The 23107-nt window shown below is 39.9% G+C and overlaps 1 protein-coding gene across 1 annotated transcript in view; it reads left to right on the top strand.

The window, feature by feature from the left end:
• Positions 1-799: 799 nt before the first annotated feature.
• Positions 800-23107, top strand: part of LOC124119406 — a 101804-nt gene continuing 79496 nt past the window's right edge. The window contains exon 1 of the mRNA XM_046481897.2: positions 800-1322. Within this exon, the coding sequence (XP_046337853.1) occupies positions 1265-1322 (58 nt within the window). The 5' untranslated portion in view covers positions 800-1264. The remainder of the gene's footprint in view (positions 1323-23107) is intronic.

The following is a 23107-nucleotide window of genomic DNA, read 5'->3' as shown; positions in this document are numbered from 1 at the left end:
TTTTCGGATTCGTTGCCTTGTATTAGACTGCGTTCGATCGTACTGGGTTGATTTGGATTGCGTTTGCATGATTTTAACTTGCGTTCGATTGCTTTGTATTGTGTCGGATTGCGTTAGAAGGCATTGGATTGTATTGCGTTAGAATGCATTGGATTGTATTGCGTTAGAATGCATTGGATTATATTGCGTTAGAATGCATTGGATTATATTGCGTCAGAATGCAATGGATTGCGTTTGTTTGGGTTGGATATATCGAGTATTGTTGCAGTTGCCTTCACTGGCTTGTGTTGATTATTTTGTATTACGTTTGATTGAACTGTATTGAGTTTGATTGCGTTAGACTGCATGTAATTGCGTTTGATTACATGAGAGTTGCGCTTGATAGCATTTGTTGGATTTGGATTGCGTTTCATTGTATTAGATTGAGATTTATTACATTTCATCGCATTGGATTGTATGTTTTTTGGTCTGATTTACAATATGTTGGCTGTTGACATTAAAAATATCACCAAAAGTCCAGGGATGGAAATGTTGGTATAAAAACGTCTTTGTCCTGAAAGCGGATCCTGGCTGTAAAAGCACCAGCTTGACACAACGGTATTCAACGTAAACAGTACAAACACCAAATATATATATAAAGTCGTCTTGACACTGATAGCCATTGGACATTGTCTTGACCTTCCGACGCTCCTTGTGATCACTGTCATAGTCTGGCTTATCAAAGCCAAGCAGGCCAGACACCACTATGGCCGGGGGAAGCCGCTCCTTACAGCGTTAGGGGGTGTAAACGTCCATTCTGTAGTATCTCCATGGTTGTTATGAGCTAATATATCACCTGCGCGCGATAACAATGATCTATAGCATGTACCGTCGGCATGTAACTGGAGTGAGGACGCGAAGCTCTACATAAAATGTCCCATGAAAACACAATTTGCTGAAACGCAACTAAACCTACACGACTGGACTGTGAAATCTGCGTCAACTAAACAGGTCGAGGAAGCTGGATAAAAACAATAACAAATCAATACAAAACAGGAATTATTCTTGTCTACTGGTGATAGCGAAATCGATTGCTTTTATATTTCGCCAATTCCATTGTGCCGCCCATTTTAATTCGATTTCCAAGAGATAGTTGTCAGTGGAATAAGAAACAGTGTGCTTCCGATTGTCGCTAACCCAGTTACCCTCTAAGTGAAATTGGACTCGTCCAAGGGAGGCGGATTGCCTCCACAAACATCGCAGAGAGACGGGTTATGCCTTCGGTATGGGGAGGCGAGCTTTTGTGATCTTGGTATGCCTGGTGGTACTGATTCGGTCACAAGGTAGGTGTATATATATATATTTACACAGCAGCACATTTACACCGACAACACGTGGCTCCTTATCGATCTGAGGTAACGAAGAGAGTTTTTCGTGTAATGTAAATATGCTATATACTGTTTCGTCCATGTGCTTTGTGAAGTTATTTCTGTGAGAAATACAACACGAACTGCCCCTTATATAACGTGTCGTAGGCAGCAGTAAGCAATTACTATTTTATCAAATTAAGCTCGGTGTGAACATTGCTGCACAATGTGTAGAGAATGCACACACGCACGCACGCACGCACACACACACACACACACACACACACACACACACACACACACACACACACACACACACACACACACACACGCACACACACACGAAGGTGACCTTTCATATATGTAGGATGGCACTCGTATTTAATATTACCAATAACACGGATTAAAATCATTTAAATTATCAATATTAATATTCAAATATAATTTCTCATATGCATATGCATTTTTCATATGCTTTGTTGTAGGTCTTAACGCTTGGTTTCTATCTGGCATGGAATAGGTTATGGCAACGATATGAGGTCATATACTTCAAGCAAAGGTTAAATCTGTATGTCAGCCAATCCCAGATAGATATAATATGGTTGTGTATTGCATTCCTAAGGTACATCGTAATTATTCCTGTGTGTTGATTTTTAGGCACGTACAGCAGATATACACGTAAATCGCTACGATGAAAACCATATGTTATGAATTATTCTCAACTAAATTATTTTTTTCTTTCCTTATTGCCGTATTTTTAATTATGCGCCTTTATAGGTGCCAACGTAAAAATTCCACATTTTCAAATGATGGTTCTGATAAGCACTTAATGAAACATTGAACAGTGTTTAAATTTCAACGGATTGAAATTGTACAGTTTTACAGTTCGCTGTGATGTACAGCTGGTGATCGCTGACGCCTGGTATTACGCTGACAGTAAATATGTTTAAACTGAGCTGGAAACGATGTGTTATGATAACATAATGTCAGAGGAGAGTTGTTAATTCGAGATGCAACAAGTCAGTGCTGCGACAGCACTTGAAGGTTATTCGGTAGAATATGAAATTAGTGAGTTAAAATTACACCGTGTCTGCAGTACTGCAGCCATATCGTGTGTAGAATGTGGAAGTACTTGACCCAGGGCAACATCTCAGTGGAGAGGGTTGTAAATATGGAAGCTTCATACGGAAACAAACAGTGCGCCCTGTAAATGAACGGTTTTGGTGAAGCATATCGAAATATCGTTTTAATTTCGTATGCAAAAGGCGAGATGCCGGTTATTCCCGACCGTTATGTATTATGTGAAATCAACAGGATTAGCGTTTTTTATTTGTTTGTTGTGTAACGCCGCACGCAACAATATTCCAGCTACATGATGGCGGTCTGTAAATAATCGAGTCTGAACTAGACAATCCAGTGTTTGACACCATGAGCATCGGTGGACACAGCTGGGATACGATGACATGCAAGACGTCAGCGAGTCTGACCACACGATTCCGTTAGCCGCCTCGTACGAAAAGAATAGGTTGCTGAAAACCTATACTGACCTGGATCTTCTCGGGGTGGCAGGATTGGCGTGTGTTTGTGACGGGTGCCACCGATGAGGAAGGATATGTTCACCTTTTCGCGAACACCTGGTATTATCACTATTTGATAGTGATTCTTAAACACATGCTCATGATACAGTCGTAATCTTACAATCGACTCTGTTTTTTGCAGAGATTTCTATTGGATATGCAAAAGGTTTTGTGGCATTAATTATTTGGATTAAGGTATATCATGTATGAAGTAGTTTCATTATACCTGGGGTCAGCAGACTGAGTCTTCGGATAAACTGTCCAGACTTCACGCAGTTTAACTACACGTGATTTGGGGTGACTTAAGTTTCATGGTACAATAAATTCGAATTTGATCAAACATTGGTTATTTCATCTGATTTCGGATAGATACTGGTACATACCGGCATACCTGTCAGATGTTTAGAGCGCATGGCGCAGAGGTTGACCTACCTGTACTTTTCGTGGGAATCGACTGGAGTGGAGTGTGTGAAAACAACGTTGATAACTGCACATTCTATAGGCCACTGGTCTGCCAGGCCCGGTTATGATTATTATTCAGACCGCCGTGACATAGCTAGAATATCACTCACTCACTCACTCACTCACTCACTCACTCATCCAAGTTAAGATATTTCTCATGCATCAAATGATGATTTGAAGGTAATAAACTAAGCGCGTTGGTATTTCTCATCACCTGAAGATGATAGACGGAACTTAATATCAGACTGATGTCCATATATGGGAAACAAATATACATCTGCAATAGAAATGCCAGGCATCAGAAATAATTTGAATAATGGTTTTGAAGATTGAGGTGGCACTATGTATGTAACGACACCATGTTTCTGAGGTTGATTATGATGTATAAAACACCATCCATGATCGATCACATGTTCGCCTCCAGTGCTTGGATGCAGCATTGTCTGGGGGCTTTTTCAAAAGCTATATTGACAGTGTCTGTACAGGATACGAAGGTCAGTGTGCAGCTGATATGTGTGCAGTACACACCTCGAATGATGTGGTGTTTAGGGGAGCATCTGCCGGTCAGGACATTTTTGCCAATCAGTCATTATACCACCACACAAAACATACTCTCAGGAAATCTCGTTATTCCGTGACAAATAAAAGGGCTTATTTACGTCAAATGTAAATATTTATAAATGTCCTTAATATCATGTTGCTATAACAACAAAGATGCCCAAAGATATGTTTGAAATCATGCATGGAAGGTGCGAACGTTAATGTATGAACAATGAACCTGCAAATATACACCTGAGGTATTTATTTACACTTACATTTAGAGCGACATACAGCTATATATACACTTCTATGTAGTTACTGATTTGCATTTGGATCTTTGAGAATATAGGTTTATATGTTTTGTATCTGTACAGAGGGAATGCGCCAGAGATGGTGTGAGAAATGGAAGAGATTTGTTGAAGGTGGCAGAGGTATTGATTCAAAGAGGTTGCGATGGAGAGAAAAAGGGAAAACTCTTGGCAAGAGTTGGAGAGGGAGAACGAGAGAGTGACTAAGAGGAAGAGAGAGGAATAGTCATTGTGTGTGTTAGAGAGAGAGAGAGGAGAGGGAGGGAGGGGAGAGGCAGGGAAGAGAGATGGATAGAATGAGAGAAAGAAAGTAAGAGAGGGAGTGTGGGGAGAGAGACGGAGAGAGACGGAGAGAGACGGAGAGGGAAGGAGGGGAGAGACAGAGTGAAGATCGATAGATAGAGAGAAAGAAAAAGAGAAAGAGAGAGGGAGTGTGGGGAGAGAGACGAGAGAGGAGAGGGAAGGAGGGGAGAGACAGAATGAAGATAGAGAGAGAGAAAGAGAGAGGGTGTGTGGAGAAAGAGGGAGAGAGAGATGGGAGAGGGAAGGAGGGGAGAGACAGTGAAGATAGATAGATAGAGAGAGCGAAAGAGAGAAAGAGAGGGATGGGGCGGGGAGAGAGACGGAGAGAGAGAGGAGATGGAAGGAGGGGAGAGACAGAGTGAAGGTAGATAGAGGGAAAAAGAGAGAAAGGGAGAGGGGGAGTGGGGAGAGAGACGGAGAGAGAGACGGAAGGGAGAGACAGAGTGAAGGTAGATAGAGAGAGAAAATGAGAGAGGGGAGTGGGGAGAGAGACAGAGAGAGGGGAAGAGGAGAGGGAAGAAGGGGGTACACAGAAAGTGAGGATAGATAGACAGATAGAGGGAAAGAGAGTGAAACAGAGAGAGGGGAGTGAGAAGAGAGACAGAGAAAGATATATCATAATAATACACCTCGTTGCCCGAACCAGTCATCAGTGAAATAAATCACCGAAGCTTGAAATTTTATTGTCTTAAGTTAAACAAACCATATTACGTCGAGACTGCGTGTATCTATCTTGGAGACAAGCAATCCATCATGTGAGCATGTGATCAATATCTAAATACACATTGCCAAGGGTTACATAAGCTTTACAATTCATGTCAGTTTTATTCAACGCTGGTAGTATTTACCGTTGAAGAGGGCCAGTGATACACATGAGGGTCGGTCGCACACAGACGACTGCAGGCGACAGATATTGCCTGCTCTGCTGGCTGAATGCATAGGGAATAGGCAGTTGCAATGAAGGATTACATCGCTTCTTAGACGCATTATTTCCATCCTTGGTAAACATCCTTTGATGTAGAATCGTCCATCCTGATCGATCATACAAATGACGTTACTTTACAAATAAATTTAATTCAAATTCAATCTGATATGTCCTCATCTTTAATCTGGTGGCATTTAACCATGACGTCATCTGCAGTGACATTTCAAGCACGAGTGTCATTCGTGTCGACATCGCCCAGGCAATTATGGTCTGATGATTATTATCATGCTAAACGATGCCACACTCAACTCTAAGGGTTCCATATAAATATTATGGCTTTCATCACATGATTGTGAAGTCATGTCGTTTCATCTTAAGTCACGTGGCTCAAATGCATTCAATGTCTCTCCCTTTGTCTCTTGGAACCTCAGTGATATTTATTTCTAAGCTTACAGTGGGAGCCAATGTATTGCAATAACGGAGCTGTCTCGTGCGACATTTCAGATTTGCCTGGGCCAATTTTCTCTTCATGTTTCCATTCGTCCCTGAAGATTGTAGAATTCATTTTGTTTTCGTTGCGAGGCGATTAATATGCATAATTGCTGCACTAAGTCCCACTGCAATAAAGAGAATGAAGAAAAACTAGATATTTCAGATGTATCTTGAACAGCTATCTTACTGAAATTCTTAATGCCCATTCATCACAGTTCATCCACCACAATTATGAGATACCATATTTGTGAGGACATTAAATTGACTTGATCAATTTTGTCTGTATGTCATTAGATCTCAACAGCTCCCTGGGGATTGTTTTGAGTTGATCATACGGATGCTGCTTTTAAATCAGCATGTTTGTTTTTTGCTTGAGTTTCAGATTGTGTTGATTAACACAAACGGTAACATGGCATCTTTGTTACAAGTTTCATTTAAGTTAACTGTAGAATTATACCTTTTGTTTTGAAAGCATGACTAATTTGATTCTGTTATTTCTCAGAGGGTACAATGTGTGAAGCCCATTTCTGGTGTCCCTGACTTGATATTGCTGGAATATTGCTAAAAGCGGCGTAAACTACTCACTATTTCCAAAAGGTAGCTAATCTGGCGTGTTTGGGCGTGTGGTTTTCTTGGGCGTGTTTTGGAGTGTGGGTTACTTGGGCACTTGGCGTTTTTTTCTCCAATGAGCTATTCACTACAAGATGACAACGTGTAAATGTGTCCACTCTCACAACTACCAATAGTTGGCCTTAGACACTGCAGTTCGCGTCCAAACTACCCTTACTCCCTATACTGACTCACTACAAGATGACAACGTGTAAATGTGTCCACTCTCACAACTACCAATAGTTGGCCTTAGACACTGCAGTTCGACTCCAAACTACCCTTTCTCCCTATACAGACTCACTACAAGATGACAACGTGTAAATGTGTCCACTCTCACAACTACCAATAGTTGGCCTTAGACACTGCAGTCTCGTGCGACATTTCAGATTTGCCTGGGCCAATTTTCTCTTCATGTTTCCATTCGTCCCTGAAGATTGTAGAATTCATTTTGTTTTCGTTGCGAGGCGATTAATATGCATAATTGCTGCACTAAGTCCCACTGCAATAAAGAGAATGAAGAAAAACTAGATATTTCAGATGTATCTTGAACAGCTATCTTACTGAAATTCTTAATGCCCATTCATCACAGTTCATCCACCACAATTATGAGATACCATATTTGTGAGGACATTAAATTGACTTGATCAATTTTGTCTGTATGTCATTAGATCTCAACAGCTCCCTGGGGATTGTTTTGAGTTGATCATACGGATGCTGCTTTTAAATCAGCATGTTTGTTTTTTGCTTGAGTTTCAGATTGTGTTGATTAACACAAACGGTAACATGGCATCTTTGTTACAAGTTTCATTTAAGTTAACTGTAGAATTATACCTTTTGTTTTGAAAGCATGACTAATTTGATTCTGTTATTTCTCAGAGGGTACAATGTGTGAAGCCCATTTCTGGTGTCCCTGACTTGATATTGCTGGAATATTGCTAAAAGCGGCGTAAACTACTCACTATTTCCAAAAGGTAGCTAATCTGGCGTGTTTGGGCGTGTGGTTTTCTTGGGCGTGTTTTGGAGTGTGGGTTACTTGGGCACTTGGCGTTTTTTTCTCCAATGAGCTATTCACTACAAGATGACAACGTGTAAATGTGTCCACTCTCACAACTACCAATAGTTGGCCTTAGACACTGCAGTTCGCGTCCAAACTACCCTTACTCCCTATACTGACTCACTACAAGATGACAACGTGTAAATGTGTCCACTCTCACAACTACCAATAGTTGGCCTTAGACACTGCAGTTCGACTCCAAACTACCCTTTCTCCCTATACAGACTCACTACAAGATGACAACGTGTAAATGTGTCCACTCTCACAACTACCAATAGTTGGCCTTAGACACTGCAGTTCGACTCCAAACTACCCTTTCTCCCTATACTGACTCACTACAAGATTACTACCTTTACTGGGCCACCACGCATTATAACGAATCACCACGCCCCTTTACTAATCCTCTACGCACTCACTATACCGAGTCACCACACCCTTTACTCAACCTCGACGCTCTGTACCGACCATCCCGCTACACACAATAGTGACTCCCATACAGGCCTAATACACTCCAAACCGACTCACTTATCTTGAAATAGAGCCACTAAACCTAATACGAATCAAATACTGCTACGCGACATACTACTCCTTGTACAGACACACTGTCTCAGACAGCCAGAAAGTACACCTTACTGACCCATGACACGCTGTGCTGACCAACGTCACCTTATATGAACTCACTACGTTCTATTTTGACCTCTGACCCGCAATACCCTACACTGATCCCCGACGCCAAATACGGACTCATCCCTTTTTATACTGCCCCCCCCCCCCCCCCCCGTGGCATAAAAAATGCCCTGCCCTGACTCACCATGCCATATACAGACATTCTACGCTCCATATCTATTTACTGCACTTCATACTGACCCACTGGCCCGACCCACAACGTCTTATGTTAAATTAAGCATCTTTCTTAAACGATCGATTTGATACTCAGTTAACGATCGAATGTGTACGTTTTGACATTCATCAGTTATGAAGACATTGGTTCATGCGCAAATGCACCATGAAGTGTTTCGCGCATCGCGGAGTTTGATCGCGTGAGCCAGCGTCTTCATCAGTCGACGGCCGCCACCGAGTACGTTCTCGGTCATTATATAGACAGTACAGAGACAGCACCAAAACTGAAAAAAACGCTAAAAGACAGCATTTCATGGTGCTTAGCGAGGACATGGAACGAAACAGGGGATGGTTGGATATCACTTGCAGTTATCTGCCCTTGACGTTATCCTTAGAGTTACGTCGATTGGGTTATCGCTGGCCGACAAGAAAACTTGTAAATTTGAGTTATGGTCACAGCTTTTGGAGAGGTTCTATATTGATGCACCAACCAAGACAACGTAGATGGAGGAAATAGGTTAAATTTGGACTCAATTAAAATGGATTAAATTGAAGGAGGAGGCCGAACGTCCTGGGATTTCACTGAAGAGTCATCCTCTGATTGTGAAAAACTATTGTGACCATAATGCTTCTTTGGTATGACCACTGATATATGTCTTCAGCAACCCACGCTTGTCGTAACAGGCGACTAACGGGATCGGGTGGTCAGGCTCGCTGACTTGGTTGATGCACGTTATCGTATCCCAATTGCGTGGATCGATGCTTATGATGTCAATCACTGTATTGTCTGGTCCAATCTTGATTATTTACAGACCACCGTCATATAGCTGAATTATTGTTGAGTGCGGCGTTAAACAACAAACAAATAATCAATCAATCTCTTTCCTTAAATTCTGCAACATTCATTACACGTCACGCCAGTATTCTTAATCCCACCATCAAAGCAGGAAAGCATTAATTCAAGCCATGTACCCCTGTTCACTCCAGGACTGCTATTGCTCTCTTCTTACTACGTCATATGCTGTTGCGTAAATTGTAGTCAAACAAGAAAAAAAGAACATATTTATCCGATGTTATGAGGGTTCTACTGACAGCGGTTTGTTATACCGTTTCAATTTGAAGTTTTCAAAGTATCTCGTGATATGGCTTCATGTCCTCATTCTGAAATGAACGTCAGTTGCTTTGCTGCTTGCTAACATTCCTGAAGAGCAGTCACTTGTAGCTTCCAAACGTTCTGATACCATAGATGTAGACTTAAATGGCGTTGTCCACAAACAGTTGTAGAAATATTTCAACTGGAAATATGTAGAAAGGATAACGGATTATTTCCCATCGACAGGAAGATTGCATAAGTTTCGTCGAGGACTTTGAGGTGTCCCCATTGACATCTCTGTTATAATAAAAAGGTAGGGTGATGTGAAATAGGGTTTAACGTCACGTCTAAGATTAATGCAATTATATAGGGACGTGCATGCAAGTGTGTGTGTGTGTGTGTGTGTGTGTGTGTGTGTGTGTGTGTGTGTGTGTGTGTGTGGTTGCTAGGACTAATCCCGATTTCATAGTGCTAGTCCACTGAGATGCCATGCCGCAGTTCAACATGAATACCGTACTCAGACACAGTATACCGACTCCAGTCCTTGTTTTAACCCCTTAATACCGAGCGAATGTTGCGATGATACAACAAGGTGTCCGCGAAATGAGTGACCAAGATTTGGGATAAGTTTGCAGGAAATATTATGACGTCGGAGACTGCAGACTTTACACAGACACTTGTGTAACAACGTGTGTAACACTCCGGCAGAAATGAGAAGGGCACACAACAGAGATGAGGGCAAGAGCTGATAGTGTCACGGGAGGAACTGTAATATTGCAGGGTTAATATTTACTTGATTCTTATATTGGATTGGATTTGGGCACAAGTGAATAAAGTACGCGCTCTGGTTGGTTCAGCGTTAATGGCTCGAATCCTTAGTTTGAAATCCAGACAGATAAAACACTATGAATATTTATAACAGTCTCAGCCAAATCCCTGTTGCTGATTTTTCTATTGCTTTCAAAAGTTGGGGCGAATTTTAAGAAATTAGTGTTACAATTCACAAAGGACAGAGCAGAATGAGAATATCTTCTTGGCCACGAACCTGCCCAATTTATATAAAACAACTTCTGATTATGTTTGTTTGTTTGTTGTTTAACGCCTCAATATTCCAGCTATATGACGGTAGTCTGTAAACAATCGAGTCTGGGTCAGACAATCCAGTGATTGACATCATGAGCATCGGTGGACGCAATTGGGATACGATGACATGTATGCCTGACCACCTGATCCGTTAGTCGCCTCTTACGACAAGCATAGTCACCTTTCACGGCACGCATGGGTATGAACTGTATCAGATGTGTTTACATGAATCATAATTTCACATTTGTTTGACACTTGAATGTTTCTCAATTAAAACAAAGAACATTTGTGCCAAAGGGGCCATTTGAGAACAGCCTTCGTATGAGATCTGGTACAAATACTGCACGTAATTGTTTTAACTCCACGTCTTCTGACCACTCATAACCTTGATGGAGTAAGAACTAGAGTAAAAATGTAAAACATCAATGCTCGATAATAACATGCCTCGATTTTCAGATTCCATTGGGCCTAAAAGGCAAGTAGCGGTAAAAATTTATGATTGGATCTCTGAAATACATTAATGACACCAGGTGCTCGTGATACCGGTTTGTCACAGAACCGCTTGATATCTTGTGTGCTCTCATGGGAAAAGTACATCAATATATGACCGTTAATCTGTACTTCATGATGCCATATCCTATTTTAAGGGTTCACAACGTTTCTGCTTTCAACCTTTGAAGCGAAGATGCGATCGATCGCGATCGATTTAATTAAAGTTGGGGCCAAATATATACTGTAAATTTGGAGATTCGTGCGAGGAGGAATCTACGGCGAGAACTGTGAGTGACACCCACTCAAAATAGTTTTTCATGACGCCTTATTAACACACCAAAAGGTTAGTTTATTTTTTGCAAAAACGAAATCGGTATTATTCAGTGAAAATAACTAATCATTAATAGTGCTGCAGGCTACAGATTGCTTTTAGAGGAAAACCATTAACACGGGTGTGTATGTATTCACGTCCTCTATTATACAGGTAGGACAGAGCCATTTCCCTTGATATATCAAACGCAAACTATTGACAATGTACGTTTTCAGTTTCAGTTTGTTTATGTTGCAACAATGACTTCACGCAACAGTATTATCAACGGTATGTTTCAATCCGGCATTACATATAGAACGATTACATGACAAAAGCTATGCAAAGACAACGCGACCTTACCTGCAGTTAGAAAGCTACAGAATCTGCTTGGCACGGACTCTTTGAAATAAATTTCCAAACCAAGATATCTGTATGTGGAGCTCGATTTCAAGAGCTTCTAAATAAATTAAAAGCGACATAAACAATTCCATAATCAAAAGAAATCTTTCATAGAAGCAGAGTCCATTGTACTATTGTAACTATATCATAAGCATATGTTCATGAATCACTATAAAAATGTAATGATGTCCGCGTTAAAGATGAGCGTATCCTGCCAAACCGGGGGCACCCGACACAAACACATGCAAAGGCGAGTCAATTGTTGCGAATGTTGCGAACAAACATGCAAATATATGACACAAGTTCAAATAGGGAATTGAATCGGACACAATTTTGTCACTGATAACAGAAAATGTTGACGTTCTGGTTAAGAGGTTCGATGTTATTCAAACACTATCATATGTATAAATACATAACTTCACCTTTTGTAAAGCAAACACTACGACTGTAAATTCTGATTTAAAAAAGAAATAATAAGCCAAAGCCTCTCGTGAAACACGGTCGGGGTTGATGGGTAGATTTATGTCAAGACAATTGCGACAAATCCAATTAATCCATCGCTGTGAGTTAAGCTTGTCACACAAACACGATTATGTGGTTTAATTCCCTTGTCTGCCCTGCCATCGAGGGCACACAGACACGCCATGGCCACATTCATCACGTCGGGAGAACAAGATAATGGTTCACATGCAGTATTTATGCCCAGAGTGACCATTTTTTATGCAGCATACATTATGACGCTAGTCTGTTTTGATTGAAAGGTCAGCGTTGAACGTTTAAATGGCAACAGTAAGTGTTCGTTGACGTTAAATACACTAATGCTAGAAGATAAAGTACATATCAAAAGGGCACTTTGCCCCGTAAACATTTATTTCAAATTATTTTCTTAATAATGATTGCGTTGAAATCAATTCTTATTTATTTGGACAAATGTTACGCCTTCAGTTGGAACGGACAAGCTAGTCTATGGTGTTATTTTACGCGCATATTAAGATCTATGCATAAAGATTCAGAGACTGTATGACAAGTGGGATGACGTCAACTTTACATTAGTCAACTTTCCCTTCTTGTCGAGCACTATACCAGCAGCTCCAGCCTTTGGTGTTTACATTTCACAACTTCTGCTATGCAATCGAGCATGCTCTTTCTACCACAATTTCAATGAGCGTCATACAACTCCTGCTCAGAAGTTGACTGATCAAGATTACAACATTCAAGGCCTCAGTAAAGCTTTCAAAAGGTTTAATGGTACACATGTGAGGACATTTCAAAATTTGACGCATCAGAGACAAAAATGATTTTCGATACAATTCCCAATGTTAACTTGTACCATATGTTCCCGTGTTTTTTCAGGCGAACAATTGACTTGCCTTTGCGTGTGTTTGTGACGGGTGCCACTGGTGTTGCAGGATACGTTCACCTTTTCGCGAACACCTGGTATCATGACTATTTGATAGTGATTGATAAGCACATGCTCGTGATATAGTCGGAATTGTACAGTCGACTCTGCTTTATGCAGTGATTGCTATTGGATGTGGAAAGGGTTTGGTCGCCTTATTTTATTCGGCTCATATCCTTCCGTCGCTATGTAAGACTTACAGATCAACATGAATATACCTGTGGGTGACAGCAGCGGTCACATGAAATAAACAATGTACAAGTGCAAGGTTATTGTAAATACTGAGCGAAGCAATTTGCGCCTGGTAGTCGTGGTAGATTTGTAGAAAACAGATCACCAACAGATTTGGTCACAGGGCTGACACTTTGTCAACCCGATCTACTTAAAACCCCTGAACACTCACACACACACACGCACGCACGCACGCACGCACGCACGCACGCACGCACTCCTTGACCCGCATATCTTTTTTGCCGTCTTCAACATTGAGGAAGTATTTGCAACTGTCATCTATTTGAAGATCTCTGCTCATAGCAGCTGGCCTTGCATCCCCCACAGCGTGACGTTGGTATAGTTTTGAATATCGGAGACATGATTTGGAATACCTGTGACGATTTGATCAGTTTGAGCCTTGTGAGGTATATACTAAATTTTAATTATATTACGAATTCTGAATCCTTTCAAATTTACATAGTAAACTGTAAGACAAAAATAAAAACCCACTTGACAATTGGCTTCACCAAAATATTACAAACATTATCAAAACGTTACTAGGTTGACCTGTTGTGAGATACATGCATGATGCATGTCATATGGGCTAGGATACCCACATCAAATACATCACCATCGAATAACCATTTCTTGTTTGTTTCTTCTTAGTCACCATCAAACATGGGTGAATACTGTCCTATGTCCAGCAGTTTGTTTTACAAACATAACTATTATTTTTTCTCATCTATATAACTCTGAACACATGACAGTACATTTCAATGTAGGAAGTATATGAATGATATGTTTTACAAACATAACTATTATTTTTTCTCAGCTATATAACTGAACACATGACAGTACATTTCAATGTAGGAAGTATATGAATGATATGTTTTACAAACATAACTATTATTTTTTTCTCAGGTATATAACTCTGAACACGTGACAGTACATTTCAATGTAGGAAGTATATGAATGATATGTTTATCAAATATTGAACATACATATGCCATAACAACCTCAACAACATCTAAATAAAATTTCTTTAATTTTTAAACATTTGGAAATGTTCAGTGACCTACTTGTTCGCTTGGCTGAGCCCCCTTGTAATGAGATGGGCATCATTGTGTTGGTGATTGGACTCTGTCAGCCGAGTCGCGGATCGGCGCTTGTGCACTTCCACCAGTTCATTCCATGAATGTTTTTTTTCTGCTTGACAGCTTTTGTCCTTGCTGTTATGAGAGTTTACGAGTAACAAGGGTGAAATAATCCAAAGCAAAAAATACCATCCCCATTAACGATGGCATTAAATATTTACCACCTCCGTGTCCCTAGGGTCGTGGCTGAATGTTATCAAATTACGACTGTATCCGTTTGTTTGTTAAACTTTTGTTGACAGAATCCTGAATTACTTAAGCCACCTGCTGTTTAAAAGTCAAGACTAAAAGTAAATATGCCATTACATACCCCTATCCCCTACCACCACCCCCCTCCATCCCCAAATTCTCTCCCCTATCTTTAACCTTGTAGGTTTGGTGTGGGCGCAAAAGCAATTGAAGGTCTAATCCTTCTTAATCAGCATATCGACATCGGGTAGAGTGATTTAATGATTCAGATCATATGTGAAACAAGCTGCTTGTCAAATTATGCCGAATTAGTAATCCGTCTGTCATATGCTATTACAAAACGATTATATAACTCGCTGGCGATTGTCGTATTATTCTGAAAAATACAGACCCAATCGTTATATGATTGATGCACAAATATTGAAAAAATCTAAAATGAGCAAATGAATCTCTTTCGGGATAATATTATGGATATGATGGAATATAATATTCGATTTGATTAGATTGGTTGGTTATTCTGTTCATTTTGTGAACAGATCAAATATATGTGAAAAAATTACATAATAAACTGCCGGTCACAAGAAAGTATACACTTTATAATTGGATTTGTCCGAAACATTTCAAACGGTATCAACACTATCCAGAATGATAACAGTCGCGGAAACACTGCAACATAAACGCCCAAAACACAAATGTGTACCATACCAAATACATCACCATCAAATAATCATTATTTGTTTGTTTCATTTTTAGTCGCCATCAAACATGGGTGTATACTTTCTTCTGCCTGGCATACAATTCCAGATCATTGTATGCAAGCTGTACTAGATAAACATAATAAAGTATATACATTTACGACATATAATATTCAATGTATTCAAATTCGCATGTTAACCGGATCCTGATATGATCAAGCGACGCAACTCTTCTTATAAGACTGGTCGCCCGATTACTTTTTCAAAATATAATACAAGAATATGAGAAAGTAGAAGCTAATGCCAATACTCCTCTTACAAACGTTTGTAATGGACTTGTCATGCATGCGTGAGTGTCAGTCAGTTTTCACACACACACTGTCAATTTTACCATAATACCATAAAACATTGTGAAAGCTTTGCACAGAAATAACTAAAAACCCGTAGCATGTACGTTACCATAGAATATAGCACATAAAACTCCATATTATAACTTGGTCGTGGGCAACGAACAATGCGTACTTTAAGATGGTACTTATCTTCATAAGTTTATACCTATTTTATGAGTCGTAAACTTCTCCAGACTTATAGTATCAGCATAGTGACTGGCCACACCACGAGATAAACCTCATCAAGTGCTATGTCTACATGTCCCTAAGCCAGGCTAGCTTTATTGCTTCAAATGGCGAGTTTGTATGTTTACCCTACATATACACGTGTTGATATATTAAAAGATAAAGCTAGAACGACAGTTCACGTTGAAATCGTAAATAACCCTCAGGATTTGTTTAACATTCTGTTGTCCTTGGTTTTCTAGTGTGTCTTCACGAACACCTGGTATCATTACTATATGATAGTGATTCCTTAACACATGCTCATGATATAATCGGAATCGTACAATCGACTATGCTTTATGCAGAGATTTCTGTTGGATATGGTTTGGCCGCTTTATTTCCCCTTGATATGCATGATGTGGTGTTTATTATGTGCCTGTCCTAATGTATATATGTTCTACTACTGCCAATATGCATGATGTGGTGTTTATTATGTGCCTGTCCTAATGTATATATGTTCTACTACTGCCAATATGCATGTTGTGGTGTTTATTATGTGCCTGTCCTAATGTATATATGTTCTACTACTGCCAATATGTATGTTGTGGTGCTTATTACGTGGCTGTCCTAATGTATATATGTTCTACTACTGCCAATATGCATGTTGTGGTGTTTATTACGTGGCTGTCCTAATGTATATATGTTCTACTACTGCCAATATGTATGTAGTGGTGTTTATTACGTGGCTGTCCTAATGTATATATGTTCTACTACTGCCAATATGTATGTTATGGTGTTTATTACGTGGCTGTCCTTAAGTATATATGTTCTACTACTGCCAATATGTATGTTGTGGTGTTTATTACGTGGCTGTCCTTATGTATATGTGCTCTAGTGCTGCCAATATGTATGTTGTGGCTGTATACAACAAGTATGTACACAACAGAGCTTCCGGGAATGTGACAGGAGCAGAACACACCTACCCTTTTCATGGACACCCGGTGTCATCACTGAGATTAATTTATCTGTTCATATAATTTACATCACTTTTTTGCCTTATGGAATCTGTTTCGGAAGATAATCAGAACTGGTTATTCTCTGGGGTTGACGTTATATATTTGTGTTGAATATTATCTCAAAATTATAATATAATTCGGTTGTCCGCTTTGCCACAGTGTTCTCCCACTGATTAGCACGCACGCACGCACGCACGCACGCACGCACGCACGCACGCGCGCGAAGGTGACCTTTCATTTATGTAGGATGGCACTCGTATTTAATATTACCAATAACACGGATTAAAATCATTTAAATTATTTTTATTAATATTCAAATATAATTTCTCATATGCATATGCATTTTTCATATGCTTTGTTGTAGGTCTTAACGCTTGGTTTCTACCTGGCATGGAATAGGTTATGACTACGATATGAGGTCATATACTTCAAGCAAAGGTTAAATCAGTATGTCAGCCAATCCCAGATAGATATAATATGGTTGTGTATTGCATTCCTAAGGTACATCGTAATTATTCCTGCGTGTTGATTTTTAGGCACGTACAGCAGATATACACGGCGTCACGGATCACGGATCACGCCAATACAACCCACGTGAATAGATATGTATCGTAACACATCACTACAACATAACACAAATGAATAAATATATATGACATATCCTTATCGTCTACGTAACACATCATGCCAACATAACACAAATGAATAGATATGTATGATAGATCCTTATCGACCACGTCACACATCACGCTAATACAACCCCAACTGAATAGATATCTAACTATCATATCTCCTTGTCGGCCACGTAACACACCTCGCCAACATAACATAAATGAATAGATATGTATGATAGATCCTTATCGACTACGTCACACATCACGCTAATACAACCCCAACTGAATAGATATCTGACTATCATATCTCCTTGTCGGCCACGTAACACACCTCGGCAACATAACATAAATGAATAGATATGTATGATAGATCCTTATCGACTACGTCACACATCACGCTAATACAACCCCAACTGAATAGATATCTGACTATCATATCTCCTTGTCGGCCACGTAACACACCTCGCCAACATAACATAGATAAAAAGATATGTATGATAGATCCTTATCGACTACGTCACACATCACGCTAATACAACCCCAACTTATAGATATCTGACTATCATATCTCCTTGTCGGCCACCGGTAGCCAGCTAACGTTTGAGTTCACGTATATATAGTGGTGACCTTATCATGTAGATGTATAAATTTGATCAATGTGCGTTTAGATTTCTTTTCTGAAGTATACCACGTAATTCCCTTGTGGATTAAAGGGGAACTTTGCCAGGTGCCTATCTCCAGTCTAGGTCTAGACGTGGTATAATGATTGCTGTGCGAACAAATGAGACAATGCCCCAACGCAACTAAGGTAATCACTATCAATGTAATAACGTGATTAGGGAAGTCAATAATTGCTAGACTTATACACATCATAGAAATTGATAGAGTCAGCAGCTCCGTTGGGTTTGAAGGACTATAATCAAACGTGCTCGTTCTGCCATTTGGTTCCATGCCAATCCCTTTATAACCACTGTCGGTGCTGTCCGAGTTGCGTCCTTAAGGTTTTCCAGAAGTCAATGGTCGTGGGTGTGAATCCAGGAATCGCGTGCATGATTAAACACTTCAAATGGACAAAGTCCATTATAAACATTTGTGAAGGGATCACGTGGATTAGCTACTACGTTCTCGTATCCTGGTATCCTGTTTTGTTTATCTATCTAATAGTTTTTTCTCATCAAGATGGCTATACTTAGATGAGAAAATATAGCCACGCAGTATTGATACCAAGCATCAAATGAGGACTGTGGAAATAACAGATGAAGGATATTTGACAGAGCAGAGTTGCGTCGCTTAAGCATGTCAGGATCCGGTTAACGCGAGTTCGAATTATAGATGCTCCGTTCTGAAGATCCTAGTTTGTCAGCACCATACCCGAGTTATGTTATAGCTAGCCAGTGGTAAACGCCTACGATCTGTATCACGCCGGGCCTTCCTCCCACTTGAAGGTGACATATTGTGATATAACCGAACTACTGTTCAAAGCGATGTTGACCCCAACTCACTCACTTTAACCCCTGTCCTATAACCACAATGTTATGACACGTCGCACAGGAATTCGACATATGTACATACAAGCGTCCTCTGACATGACTATAACCACAATGTTATGACACGTCGCACAGGAATTCGACATATGTACATACAAGCGTCCTCTGACATGACTATAACCACAATGTTATGACACGTCGCACAGGAATTCGACATATGTACATACAAGCGTCCTCTGACATGACTATAACCACAATGTTATGACACGTCGCACAGGAATTCGACATATGTATATACAAGCGTCCTCTGACATGACTATAACCACAATGTTATGACACGTCGCACAGGAATTCGACATATGTACATACAAGCGTCCTCTGACATGACGATACACATCCCAGCAGGAGTTAGCAATTTCATTCAGGATGAAATCCAACCTTTATTATTCAAATGGAGCAAATAACGACATCACTGAAATACACATAGCGACGACAGTCAACATCAGGTCGTGTGTATATATATATATATATCCCACGTAATTACAGTAAAGTGCTGAAATAGAGCATTCTACCGGTGTCTGTTTCATCTCTGGTATTGTCTATTGCCATCAATCATTTACATGTCTGTCTCACATAACAGCTGACACAGCGATATGGCTAAACAATCCCTCTTAAATATTTGATGTTGTGGGCATCTACAAGAATCCTATGGGTTTTCAGTGATGTGATTTGTATAGCAATAATGTAGGTCACAGAATAATGCGTTTTAATCAGTCGGGTGAAATTTTGATGTGGGATATGTTTTGCAACAAAGGGTAGATTAGTATAGATTTTATAATGAAATATGAAGAGCCGTGTCAATACGGCATCTGAGTACGGCTTCAAAGTAAATGTACTTACATTGTCAGTGAATCAAAATGTATGACTAGTGTAGTCTGAAAAAGTCCTTGTGTCTATTTTGTCGTATTTTTAGTCGCCTCTATTATTTTCTTTTAATATGACACACGGTGTTTAAAAGGGGGCGGTGGGGGTAGTCTAGCGGTTTAAGCTTTCGCTCGTCACGTCGAAGACCCGGGTTCGATTCTCCACATGGGTACAATGTGTGAAGTCCTTTTCTGGTGTCACCTGCCGTGATATTGCTGGAATATTGCTACCAGCGGCGTAAAACTCACTCACTCACTTAGGGTTTAGAACCTTGAGATATGACATCATTTTCAATTATAAGCGTGTTTCTGTGCTCAAACAAATTATAGTGTTGATAGCTGAAATCATATTTCATTGAAATGATAAATCTTTGTGATTTGTTTTTTTCACCAACTAGTCTTGATTTCATAATATTCATATACTATCTACTACTACTCTGCAAAAGTCTTGAAGGTGAAATCAACTGTACCATCGCTATCAACATTTTAACCCATTTTGTGGAGATTCAATTTGCCATATCTATCATTATATAGCGATTAACCTTACCATCTTTACCGTTATATCATGCACACTATAGGTTCCATGTGATTATATAACACGTACAATGGAAACTTACTGTACCATCTTTATCGTTATTAATAAGATGCACGTGGTATATTTCACGATAAAACATTGTTCTATTATGATATCATTTCTGGAGACTCGAACATGCACTCGCAACTTGATGACGTCGTAAAGTGGACGACGTTATTTTTTAGGGAGATGTCTAGTGTGTTGTGCCCCGTAGATGTAGCTGGGCAAGGTAGATAAACGCAATGGCCGAACGATCGCATCCAAAAGTCACAGAGATATGACAGTCGGTATTTGGGGAAAAGGTGCAGATAATCGACCTGAGAATATGCGGGAAATACTCACCTGTGCATAAAATCGATTTGGCCGACATTGCCGACGTCGGATTTTATTGAGGGAGTCATCATATTAAAATGATACGATATACAACGATCATTACTCGTTCATTACTTAAATAACATGTACAATGGAAATTCATGGTACCATCTTTATAATCTCACGTCTATCATTATAATATGATACAGCCAATAGAGAGCCTCTGTTCAATCCCTTTCACCTTATAATACAGACAATAGATATCCTCTGTCCCACCCTGTTGATGCTTGTGAAATGGGGTTTAACGTCGTAAAAGATTATTGCACTTATATACTGTTTAACATGAATACCCATCTCAGACATGAATAATACTGACTCCGAGCCGACCAGTCCTTGTTTTAACCCCTTAATACCGAGCGCCATGCAGAATGACAAGTACCATCCGTTAACGTCTTTTGGTATCCCTGTCCCCTTCTATCAGACAATATGAATTTAGTGTTCCATCCCTATGATATATAAACAAAAACCCTTTCCATATTCACTAAAAATCTCGATTGTACGATTCTGAATATATCATGAGCATGTGTTTATGAATCACTATCAAATAGTCATGATACCAGGTGTCCGCGAAAAGGTGAGCCTATCCTGCCACAACGGTGGCACCCGTCACAAACACATGCAGAGGCAAGTCAGTTGTTTATCTAAAAAAAAACCACGAAACATACGGTACAATAGAGAATTGCATCGAACATCATTTTGGTCGCTGATGCGTCAAATTTGGAAATGTCACCCACGTGTATGACATAAAACCTTTTTTGAAAGTTTTACTGGGGCCTTGAATGTTGTAACCTTGATCTAACATCTTCTGAGCAAGAGTCGTATGACGCTCTTTGAAATCTTAGTGGAAAGAGCATGTTCGTTTATATCTCAAACGTTGTGAAATTTAGACACCAAGGGCTGGAGCTGCTGGAATATTGCTCGCCATGAAGGGAAAGTTGACTAATGGTAAGTTGAAGCAATCCCTCTTGTCATACAGTCTTGTGGGGAGTGTTTTGTCATTCAGAACCTTTATACATACATCTAAATACGAAACAGACGAAGCGGTCTCACGTGTCTCGTTTATTTCTAGTTCAGGTAGGCAAATCAGTGGAAGGGAATTGGCAATTCGATTGTTATTGAACAATATTAGATCAGCAATAAACCTGAAGCTTAAGTTAAACTACTTGGCCAAATTACTTTGTTTTGTCTTTGCCAATCCGCGCATAAATTCTGATTCATATGCAGAAAGAAGCAGATCAGCAAGAAGAGGAGCGCAGAGAACAGGGATCTATGTACATTCCTATCAGTGTACAACACAACATATATGTGTATGTCTCTATAATCTGTTCCACTTCTATCTTTGCATAACGAGCCTAGGAACAACATTGATAGGTCTCAGTAACACATCGTGGCAGAAAAATGAAGCATGTTAACCGATGATTACTAAAGTGATATTGATCCGGGGTGAGAGCACTTGCAGCTATTACGATTGATATGGGTAATCAAAGCATCACAGCATGGTCGCGTTAGTCGATGGCCAATCTTTGTTCCCATGGGAAAGGAAGGAAATAAAGCATTGTCTGTCATAAAGATCTTTACTTTGCATTTATCTTGAGCTGTAGAATGACCGATAGGAAGCATATATCGAACGTCAGATTAACGAGCATAATTGGATTATAATCCAAAGAAAGCAAACAAGAAAATACTGTTTATCCACTTACAAAAAGCACAATTAATGAATAATATCCAAATTAAAATCCTATCTTATTTTGGTTAAAAAGTTTCACGCCCCTTTTTACATTAAATAAAAGCGAAAACCCCTTTCCATAGTCAAAACAACTGTCTGTCAAAAACAGAGTCGACTGTACGATTCCGACTACATGATCAGCATGTGTATAGGAATCATTATCATACAGTGATGACACCACGTGTTCGTGGAAAGGTGAGCGTATCCTGCCCTACATGTGGCACGCGTCACAAACACATGCAAAGGCAAGTCAATGGTTCACCTGCAAAGATGAGGGGAACGTACGGTACAAGTCAAAGTAGGGAACTTCATCGGACATATTCTGTCCCTGACGGGTCAAATTTGGAAATGTCTTTAA

This window comes from Haliotis rufescens, unplaced genomic scaffold, assembly GCF_023055435.1.
Source record: "Haliotis rufescens isolate VD_foot unplaced genomic scaffold, xgHalRufe1.0.p SCAF_21, whole genome shotgun sequence".
Lineage (NCBI taxonomy): Eukaryota > Metazoa > Mollusca > Gastropoda > Lepetellida > Haliotidae > Haliotis > Haliotis rufescens.
Note: the sequence above shows the minus strand (reverse complement) of the source record. Positions and strands in the feature narration are given on the sequence as shown.